This window comes from Uranotaenia lowii, chromosome 2, assembly GCF_029784155.1.
Source record: "Uranotaenia lowii strain MFRU-FL chromosome 2, ASM2978415v1, whole genome shotgun sequence".
In the NCBI taxonomy this organism is placed as follows: Eukaryota; Metazoa; Arthropoda; class Insecta; order Diptera; family Culicidae; genus Uranotaenia; species Uranotaenia lowii.
The window spans coordinates 16,536,773-16,548,625 of NC_073692.1; the positions used below are offsets into that span (position 1 = coordinate 16,536,773).

Genomic DNA, 11,853 nt, shown 5'->3' on the forward strand with positions numbered 1-11,853 from the left:
CAATTCCCGGAGCTGAATTGTTGCAAGAGAGGAGGGCAAGTGAGAATTCGACCATCGAAAAGCTGGAATCCAGATTGCACCTGTCTGAGGACACATTCCGGACAATTTTTTGGTTTGGTGTGGAATCGGGGCAGACTTTCCGTGCAAAGTTGAATATCCATCTATGTGAATGTTCCTCACTTTCATTTGTTGAAGATCGATTACGCATGTTTCGTGCTACTTTCCACAAGGTATTCAAGGATGTTTCTCGTGATAAACCCTCCACAAATGTACGCCAATGTGCTAGTTTTTTCCCCTTAATCAATTTTTTGAATTGATTTTCAAGGGACTGATATGCTTGAAAATGATCGAGGGTTCCATGTTTTCTAAAATCTTTGAATGCTTTTGATTTGTCCTTATAAAGCTTGGAACACTGGTTGTCCCACCATGGGTTAGGAGGCCTTCGACGTACAGATGAATCTGGGATGGGTTTCGTTTGAGCATAAACTGCGCTATCATGTATCAAACAAGCAAGAAAGTTATACTCTTCCAAAGGAGGAAGAACATTCATAGAATTGATGGCTGTTGTAATCGTGTCCGCATATTTTTTCCAGTCGATGTGTCTTGTAAGGTCATATGCCATATTTGTTTGATTCGAATTGCTGGCCCCATTGGTGATTGTGATTTTGATTGGTAAGTGGTCACTACCATTGGGATCAGGGATTACCTTCCACTGGCAATCCAATGATAGTGAATTTGAGCAGAGTGAGAGGTCAATTGCACTTGGTCTTGCAGGAGGTTTAGGTACTCGTGTTTTTTCACCCGTGTTCAAAATTGTTAAATTGAAACTGTCACAAATGTCATAAATAAGAGTAGAACGACTATCGTCAATTTGTTCTCCCCAGACAGTTCCATGTGAATTGAAGTCACCCAGGATCAACCTTGGCTCAGGAAGCACTGAACACAGGTCCTCTAGGTGATTTCGATCCACTGCAACTCTATGAGGCCAGTACAAACTGACAACGCATAAGTCCTTACCTCTTATAGTTGTATGACATGCAACAGCTTCAATTCCTCCTGATAAAGGGAGGTGGATTCTGTAAAAGGAGTGGCGCTTATTGATCCCCAAAAGCACCCCTCCATAAGAATCGTTGCGATCCAGACGGATAATGTTAAAATCGTGGAATGAGATGTTTGATTGAGAAGAAAGCCATGTTTCAGAAAGGGCAAAAATATCGCAACTAGTTTCATGAAGAAGACATTTGAACAGATCCAGTTTAGGAAATAGACTACGACAATTCCACTGTAACACAGTGATATCTCCGACCTCTCGGCTTAAATTAGCCATCGAGAGAGATAAACACTGAAAGAAGGGGCCAAGTTTGCATCAATTGCTTCAAAAATGTCTTTACTACAGGTAGCATTGAGGTTACAATGCCCCTGATCGATTCCGATGCGTTGAAAAACGTAAAAACTCCATTTAAAATATCAGACAGCTTGAACAGTCCCGATTGAACAGATGATTCTGACAAAGTTTCATTAGACTTTGGGATCTTAGAAGTCTCCAGTACTCGTGGTTTATTCTGGGCTACAAAATTCATGGAAAATCCAGCAGGGACAACCTTTTCTTTCCCAGAAGTTGTCGATTTTTGTGTGGCGTCAATTTGGGAGCTAAATGTAGAAACCTTTTTCGGAACTCTGGGGGTTTTAGGAGCAGGTTTTGCTCGTTTCCGGGAGTTACCAATAAAAATTACTGGTTGATCTTGATCGGTAGAGTCGGTGTCATCATTGTTCACTGGCAGCACTGAGAATATGTTCGTGGACTGAGGTTGGATCGGAGGCGCCGCGCCCTTTAAAATTGCGGCATAAGACCGCTTCGACCGTTCCTTTAAAGAGCGCTTTTGACTATCCCAGCGACTCTTGTATGCCTCGCACGAGGAGATATCATGGGGTGAGCCCCCGCAATAGACACATTTCTGCTCTATTGCTGAGCATGCTCCTGCCCCATGATTCTCCCCGCATTGGGGACAGCGTTGCTTATTGCAACAGTGTGACGCTGTGTGCCCCAACTTAATGCAATTTTTGCAATCCATGGGTCGAGGCACAAAGAGCCGCACAGGCAGCCTTAAAATTCCGTCAATCAAGACGTAGTGAGGGAGGGCGGTACCCGCAAAGGTCACACGAAATGAATTTGAAGGCGAGTACACTTTGACTCCATTTACGACGTTGGCAGTTCTGAGTTGACGACAATCCAAGATTTCGACCGAAGTCGAATCAAGGCTCTTAAACTTGCCAACGCCGTTGGATTTCACGTACTCTTCCTTCAAACTCATTTCCGTGATTACACCCTCGATCTCTACGTCTCGAGACGGAATGTAAACATGGTTTTCTAGATTAATGAAATTGCTTGCAGCAATTTCATTGGCAGATTTCCGGTTGGCCACTAACACGCGCAACTTGTTTGGTCGCACCTTTGTTATACTGGTCACGGAGGTCCACCTCGCCAGATCTTTAGTGATCTGCACTACATTTAGTTGTTTTCCGTCTTTCTTGGGCCGGATAAAAACCACCCATGGACCAGTGAAACCTGTGCTCTCCGTGTAGGCTCGGAGACGGGTTGCTCTACTTCCAACTGAGGATGATTCCGAATCGTCATCCATTCGAGAATGAGGAGCATCTGAAGGACCAGCAGCAGCCGAATCCTCCAGATGCTCCTCATTCTCGTAGGTGACACTCTCATCATCCTCAGTTGGCGGGTTTAACCCCCCGCCTTCGCTCATATTTTATAGCGGAGACACAAGTGTCTTCCGTTTTTAAAATATGAGCGAAGTAATAATCCAAATATACAAAAAAGAGAAATAATAGAAGAAGAAAAAGTGGAAAAAAGATAAAAAAGACTCACTGTTTTTTTTAGTTATTTGAACAAAGATTTTTTTTTTCACTGTTTGTGAATCTCCAACCACGTGGTCCTCCTTCGTTGGTTGAAGATGGCTGCCACACCTTGACTCTGATGATGATTAGTCGACAACGGTCAAACTGATGATTAGCGAACAATGGCGGTTCACTGAACAATAGCGGCGGGCCTGGTGTTGATCAACTGATGTTCACAATAATGGTCGAATCCCAGCACTCGAATATTTTCATCTGCCTATTTGTCGATGGCAGGAAAACTGTCCTTTGCTACCACAAACGGAACGAAACACCGAATATGGGGTAACCGTCCGGACGGTACAAACACCCGAATCTATCGAACGAACAACGGACACTTTTTTGCACACTCCGAATCACGAGGTTAGAGAAACTTGAAACCACGTCTGTATCCGACGAGTGATGCGATAAGAATGCATAGCTGTTTTGTTATAGCAGTTTTCTATGGTTAAATAAGCGTCCCTCTCAAGGTGGCCATTATGCCCTTATCTCCCCTAGTGTTGAAAAAAAAATTCAATAATAAAAACGAAATTTTTTGAGTAACTTTTATAAAAAATAATCATGACAGATTTTTTGGAAGCCTATAAAACGATAAAAAATCTACTGATAAGTTTCGAAGATTTTTTTTTTTCAAGTTTTTTTTATCCTTGTATGTTTTTTTTTTTGAGAAATTCCTGGGTTTTGACCAAATTTGCTCGGATATTTCCCGGATCTTTTAATATAAAATAGCCCGGATAAAAATTCTGGCAACCTTATCTATAACCCGTTAGTGTATGTTGTTGTTTCAAAACAACACTAATAAAATTCAAATATCGCAGAAACGCGAAGATATATTTGATGATGATGATATTTATTTAAGACCTTTTAACCTCTGAGAGGTCATTCGGTTCTGATTCCAAGTTTAAGTAGAATTACAATTGTCGTTATAATTTGGTTTGTTTTAAGTATTCGATAAGTTTCGATTCTTTTTGTTTGTTGTTGGAAAGAATCTCGCTCAAGTCTCCTTGGATGTTACAAAAAGATATTTTTGAGTTTTCTCAAAAAATATTCTAGAGATTAAAATAAATTGACAAGTGGTAATTTAAATGTATATGTGAAATATTGATGAAAGTTTCTAGTTGCAAAAATCATTTTTTTTCTTTAAAATAAGGTTTTCGAAAAATTGGAATTCAGTTTTGGAAATTCTGACATTTGTTTTTATTTTAAGCAATTACAAACATCTTCCTCCATCTAATGAAGGATCGTTGGAAGAAATTTGAAAAATCGTATCAAATCGTGTCATGTCATCAAATCGAGATTTTCTTTTTTCCAGTGGAATTTAGTCACGTTTGAGCCACTCAAATGGTCAAATTGAAAGAAAATTAGATAGGGACACCATGTTTAACAGTTGTGAGACTTTAGTATAAATTAAATAAAAAATGAAATTTTGATCATTCCATTTGCTGAACTTCCAGCACAGGTCGACAAATCGGTTGGTCCTCTTCTTAGGTTGGTTGGAGTTAATGGAAAATAATAAAAATATGTAACCAAGTGGGTACGAACGAGAGATGAAAAAAAAACCCAACCTTCTTCTGGCCTTACCGAGGATTGTAATCATCGTTCGGGACCAGCAGCAGCAGCAGCAGCAGCGGGAAGCAGATAGAGCGCTAAGAAAAGGAACGCCAGGACGAAGTCGTTTCGAGTTGCTATCGTATAGGTAAGTACCAACCCGGGCCGGGAGAAATGGATCCGCTTTACGACCGCTGCTGCCGTCGCCGGTTTTCGCTGTGCTTGGCTGTGTGCGTGGTATCCCACCTTACCTACTTTCCAGTTAGCGCGATGGTAGAGATATCCTTGGAATCGTTCGTTTTCAGCGAGCGAGTCAAGTCGAGTCAACCAAACATCCAGCCAGCCAGCCAGGATATTGCTAGAGGATGAGGACGCAAAACAACGAACGGAGGTTAGTGGAATGGCCCCGACAGCTGATGATGGAAAAAAGCACCCGAGAGGAGGGGTGAAGTGAGAGTGTCGGCCAGGAGAGGGGAGAACAAGAAATAGCGCACCGAGAAAAAAAATTCAACACCCTTTTTCTCGAGAGGAATGTAAGGAAAAAAATAAGCCACGCCTTCATAAAACATTAAAAGTGCGGCACTAATATTTAATTTATTAACTCTCGAGTGTTGGAGGGAGGGAGAAACGGGAGGGTAAAATAAGGATGAAGACGAAAGATTCGCGCTAGTGGTGAGTTGGTTTTTTTTTCAATTTCCAAGCAGCTACTCGGGCCATATTTTTTTCTCCTTAGGCACACACAGATACCATTCCTTGGAAATTGTTGTGGCGGATGGCGATTGTGGGTGGAAAGTTGGGGTCGGTGCTGATTATGCGAGAAGACATTGCTGCTTTGGAATCGAGAAGGAAATTTTACTTCTACATAATGCCATGGATACCTTCGTGTTCATGTACACATAGCTGTTAGCTGAACGGATGCTGTGTGGTTGTGTGGGGAAATCGATCTTGAGATCTCGGAACGGTGTTAGCGGACGGAGCAGGGAAAAAAATGTTTCTCAGGATGTTGGTGCCTTTCTTTTCGATCGGTGTGGCGAAAAAACCGTTTACCGTCGAGTGGAGGGAATATGTCAATTTTTGGGGAAACATGAGTTACATATACAATTAATGATGACAGTACGACGTAATCAGACAAATAGTAAATTGGGTTACTCCACAATAGATCAAATAAATTGGTCGCAGTCAGGGGCGGTCCTAGAGTTGGCTCTTGGGGGGGGTGATTTTCCAAATTTTCAAAAATCAGTCAATATGAAGGAACGTAATATCTGGTGAAAAAACGATCGATTTGAAAAAGCGAAAAGAGAGGGAGGGTAGCGGGGGGGGGGGGGGGGGGGGGGAAGGTGACTAATGAGGTTTGCCTCTTGCAAATGAGTACAATGAGGTTGACGAAATAAAATAAATAAAAATAAATAAATAAATAAATAAATAAATAAAAAAATATAAGCTGCACACTGCTCCTCCTCCTTCCCCACTTCAATTTCACTGAACAAAATCAGATGTATTTCGAAAAATATAAAACAAGAGAAGAATTATGAAATTTTTTAACAAACTTTTTCAATAATTATAGAACCACCAGCAAATCCATAATATTCAATCAAAAAAAAATGTTAATATGAAGAAAACTGTCATAATTTGTTATCTGGTAGTTTTAAATTCTCACATTCGAGGATCTTTAAAGAATTTCTTGTTATAAATTTCATTTTACAAATGAAAATTTTACACACGTTGTTGAGCTTCTGAATATTAGTGCTAGACCAAACAAGAAGTATAGTTTTGAGATAAGTTTTAATTAACTTTTGCTATGAATTTCAAACTGGTTAACGGTGATTAAATTTTTCATTGAAGTAATTTACTGAATAGTGATTTGGAAATTTCATAATATTTTTTCCAATTTGGAAACACAATCCTCGTTTAAAATTCTGTTTTGATTTTTCAAATTCTCAATATAAAAAATCAACACTCCAACTATGTATAAATTTAGTTGATAATAAGATGATCAAAATGAGATACTGAAATATGAAGCTTTTGGAACTTAATTTTAAATGATTTGCTCTTAAATTTCAGGATATAATATAAAAATTTCAATTTTAATTGAACTGAAACAAATGAAATAGCAACAAATAAATTATAAAGAAGGCGAAAAATCGTTTTTTTTTTCATGTAGGTACCTATTTATAATTCCAAACTCTTGAAATGATATTGATGTATAAAAAAAACATGGAATGAAGCCATGAAGGGTTAATTCAGTGAAGAGTATTTAACAATTGCGATTGAAATAGCCAAACTTTCAGATGTAGAATATCAAACCCTAAACTGGATTTCAACTTAAAATTTCAAAATTATTATGTGAATGAGCTGAAAGCAGTTTCGGCGATTTAATTGGTGTAGATCTTGAAATCCAGCAGTATAAGTCAAAAGTCACAAAAAGTGCTTTCGAGCGTTAGCTGGATGGATTGCCTTGTTGCCGAAAAAATAATCGACTGATAACGGGAAACTTTTAATCCACAAGGGAAAATATAAAACATAGGCAAACTGAATTTGAAAATTTTTTGCGTCATTTACTCGATTTTTTTTATCAAATTTTTTGTCAGAAAACTTATTAGTTTAGAGTTTAATCGATCAATGAAAACTGATGAAGCAACTGACCTACATGAACAAGAGATAATTATTTTGAATCTATAAATTATCTTTTATTCATTCAACGATGCAGATTTTAGGGAAGAATGCCAGTAAGTGGCAAATTCTCGAAAAAAAAAGATACAGATTTTTTTCCCTAATGTTTAAACAACGATTTGAAAAATAAATTTCACACTTATTCTTGTTTTCGATCGAATGGCATTCGTTCGAAAGTTTTGCAATTTTGCATTCTTGTTTTCGTTCGAACGAATGAGAACCGTTCGATCTTTCGAACATCGTTCGTACGAACAAAAAACTGCATTCCCGTTTTCGATCGAAATTATTTTTTGTATGGACTGACAAACGCGAGTCTAATGCTGCGAATGATAACCGTTTAAAGCAATTGGTGGAATTTAATGCAGGTTATAAAACACAAAAGTGGTTCAAAATAACATATTTTGTTCAAATTTGAGAAGAAATGAGAAAAATATGATACTTAAACTAAACGTAAAAATAGATCCAGGCCTAATTGAGCCAACTGCCACGGAAACCTCTGCCAATGAATATGACCGGTTGTAGAGTCGAAAGGTGTTTAAAAATTTCAATTTTGTCGAGATCAATGTTACAAATGGATATCTTTAATTTAAAAATAACAAAATTTTTTAGGATACAAACTCATTTTTATTTAAATAATTTTCAATTTTTGTCGATTTTTTCTACGCGAGTTCCGATCTCCTACGACGGGGCAACTTTCCAGCAGCAACAGCGATAGCAATAACCCCGCCGGCTGTTATCGGCTCCGATTTGTCAAACTTCTGGATATCACGAAATAGCCTGCTGATGCTGCTGTCGGAGGTTTTCTGGGTGGGCCTGATCCGCTCGAGCATGATTTGAGATTTTTTTCTTGTCTCTGCACACGAGAAATGTCATTTTGATACAGCAGGGCTGCTTAGAAATTTCGAAGTTCATCTGGTAGGTAACACCAACATCGAACGTATCGCATTCGAACGAAAACAAGAATAGCTTTTTCGAATTCGTTCGAAAGTATCCGTTCGAACGAACGACAGATACGCCGTAAACAAGAATAAGGGTGTTTATCATTTTTTTGCAATTCTGAAATTTTGTCGTCCAGAAGCCACTGTAATTACTCACAGTCTTCAGAAAAATTGATCATGAAGTTAGAACCTTTTTTTCTAAATCATTTTGATACTGTACACTTTTGCTAGAAAGTGCATAAATTTTTTCAATGAATTTTAACGTTGTGTTTTTAAAAGTTATACCGAAAAAAAAGCAGATACAAAAAAATACAAATTTGCATTCAGATGTGTTGGAGATGTTTTTGAATTCTATTCCAAAACTCCTAACACTTCATATTAAAACAGCTTTTATAAATAGTTTTTATCCCTTATTGGCTTCAAAAACTCATAGGGAACGCAAATATTACAAATTCTGCCCACCATTTTTTCTTTTGATTAATTGTTACTCTGGAATCTCTTGTGTTTTATTAATGCATTAACTTGAATTCAGAAATCTTTAAAAGGTTTGTAATTCTTACATTTAAAATTTTCATATTCAATTTCTGTTCTTTTTTTACGGTCGATGTGATAGATTTCAAACCAAATTAAATTAAATTGGATCTAAGTTTTTTTTGAATTTCTTAATAAAGGTTAGTTTGAAGTTTCATAATTCATATTTGAATGATGTAAATTCGAGGGAGAGATTAATTCGTGCAAGAGAAACTTTACTGTGATTCAAAAACTCAATCGTTATTTTGCAATCTATGTAATGTTATGAATTCCTCGTAAACGCAAGTGAGAATAGTACTGCGTTGGATTTTGGAATAAGTTAGACATAACTTTGTACAAATTTTAAATTTTCAATAAACCAACTGTGAACAAAAGAAAAAATACAGAATTGGAAATTCTAATTAATATTTAAATTTCAGATTCGTCTTAGCTTTTTATTCTTGAAGTAAAACTGCATGATAAAGGCAATCAGTGTATTACTTCAGAAAAAAAAAAATTCAAGTATTTCAGTGTTATAACAATATTCACTCCCCTTTTGACTTTTTCAAATGTGTTAGTCCAACAAAATCAAAACATAATGAAGATTCTGAAACAAATACAAAATTTATCACAATTTGCTTATGTAAATTTAGACATATGAGGGATATTAGTGACAAGTAAAAAAAATGTCCCTACATTTCATTACCTAGCTCAAATGTTAAGTAGATAAATGGTTAGGAAATTCAAAGTCAAAACTCTAAGAAATTCAACAGAAGTTGATTGGTATAATTCGGTCCAGGGAACTGCAAGTTACAGCTGCTTGAGTTTGGTAGACCGACTTTTCTTCAATCTTAAGCCTTTAAGTGATAAACAAACTTTTTCATTGATTAAACACCCCCACGGAGTGGGAAATTTTTGAAAATTCAAAAGCACATATACTAGGGGAAGTCCAATTTTTTTTTAGAAATTCGAGCATTTACGGGTATATTGCAACGGTTTTTTGCCGCTTGGGGGGGGTGATCACCCCGATCACCCCCCCCCCATAGGACCGCGCCTGGCGCAGTGGATCTGCCTGCTGAATATCATCCGCGCTTGGTGGCCTGGCAACTGGATCTCGAATGAGGAACTACATCGCCGGTGTCATCAAAGGGCGCTAGAAATCGAGATTCGGGAACGTAAATGGAGATGGATTGGGCACACGCTGCGAAAAGATGAAAACGAGATTTGCAGAGAGGCGCTAGACTGGAATCAAAAAGGACATCGAAGAAGAGGCAGGCCCAGAAACTCGTGGCGGCAAAGCCTAGCCGCTGAAATCCGAACTGTCGACGAGAGTCTTGACTGGGACCAGGTGAAGACGCTGGCTCCGGATCGTCAACAGTGGAGTTCTTTTACCACGGCCTTATGCACCGGAGGATCGGCGCGGGACCATTAAGTAAGTAAGTAAGTGGATTTGCTCATACAAAAAAAAATATACAAGAAAAATTAACCTACAATTTGAAGCAGAGATATTCCAATACTAAACGAGTTGTAATTAATTTCAACTCGAAGGACGGAATTAGTGGAATTAGTGCGTCCAAGACGCTCGCGGATCCGAGGCCGACCGAACCCACTTGTCTAGTAATAACAAGGTCACGATCGACGACGACGAGCTGGAGATAGTCGAAGATTTTGTCTATCTCGACTCACTGGTGAACGCAGATAATGACACCAGCCGAGCCGTGAGATCCGGTGGCAAATGATCAGCGGAAGTTGTGCCTCGGGTATCAGAAGAGGGGTAGCCTTAATAGCGGCAAGTTACCCAAAAATACGGAAAATTGTACTGTACCTAGCCTTTTTTTCATCAAAGATTCCATCATTTACCTGAGAATTCTGAAAAAGAAAAATTTATTAAAGGCGGCGTAAAGCCTATCCCCTTAGGGATAGCATTAAAGCTCTTTTCCACATTTGGTAAGGAATGATAGTATGTCTTTTCAGTTTAATTTCTTGAACTCAGTCTCGCTTAAAGCGTGATATCCCAGAGTAGAAAAACGTAGTCTAGCAAATGAGAGACAGTTACATATAAGTTGAAAGGGATCTTCTACATCTGATTCCCAACTGCTGCATACTGGAGATTCAACACGCTGATTGTTGTACATGTGATAGTTGAGATTACAATGACCGGAGAATGCTCTGATCAGGATGCTGCAATGACATTTACTTAAAGATAACATATAGATATGATCAAAGATGCTTTTTCTAAAAATAATTTAGTGTCCAACTCTTCCCTGTATCGATCATGCTGGTTGAAGGACCAAGTTTGAATTTGGTTTCTGAACCAACATGGCGATATTGGGACAGCCGGCTCTGGTCCGCAAAATTCCTTTTCCGATCCAGCTCTGGCGAGTTCGTTGGCGCACTCGTTTCCAAAAATTCCCTTATGTCCGGATACTCATAGAAGGTTTAATCCGTTGCCTTCAGCAAGTTCTTCGATTGCTTTCCGGCATGAGAACCAGTTTTGATCTAGAACTAGAAGCACTAAGTGATTTGATATCTGCTTGGCCATCTGCACAGAAATAAATTGTTTTAAATGTAAATTTCTTTTGGAGTGCAATGGAACGGTCTCACCAAAAATGTTTAAAAAGAAGGCCAATTTTAGATCTAGGAGTCTGCCTGGAAAAATGTGGTCCTAGAGTCCACGGGGAAGTCCACTTTCCGAAGGCTCTCAAGATGTTGGTGGTCGCTAAACTGTTTCCACCCGTCCAGATTAACCTATCCCTTGACTAATTTCAATCTTTCGGATTTTGATAACTGTTAGCACTTTTACTGTCAGAAAAAACGCGTCGTGTTCCTTTAACCGCAGCCTACCAAGTCCAATCTTTCGATTGCTTTGATTCAGTAGATTTATTCAATCAAGTAGACATATTAGAGCATCTGTATCCGTGGTCTATTCCTGGGTCTAGTTTATACTAGAATTGGACCAAAGAAATTAGATCCAGTCTAGTGAAAACTGGTAACCACACTCGTGTTCCATTAACTGTCAAACACGGCTTAGAACTGGGTCGACCAGATCTTACACCAGATCTCGACGGCTTGTGCATTTTTAAGTCATTTGGCATAAAAATTAAAACTTCGATTTCTCCATTTCCTCAGGTCCCTCTTTTGGTAATTTTTGAAGATCAAAAACCAAAAACTTTGAGCTCTTTGAGACACCCCTAAATCAAGTCCGATTGAGCTCAAATTTGACACAGGTGAGTTTATTGGGCCAATCTACAAATGTATATGGTCAGTTTTTAAAATTCGA

The 11,853-nt window shown here is 38.4% G+C and overlaps 1 protein-coding gene across 1 annotated transcript in view; it reads left to right on the forward strand.

Annotated features, from left to right (window-relative positions):
• The first annotated feature begins 4,454 nt into the window (after positions 1-4,454).
• LOC129741103 (zinc finger protein 493-like) overlaps positions 4,455-11,853 on the forward strand; it is a 10,507-nt gene continuing 3,108 nt past the window's right edge. The window contains exon 1 of the mRNA XM_055732806.1: positions 4,455-4,603. Coding sequence (XP_055588781.1) covers positions 4,455-4,603 — 149 coding nt within the window. The remainder of the gene's footprint in view (positions 4,604-11,853) is intronic.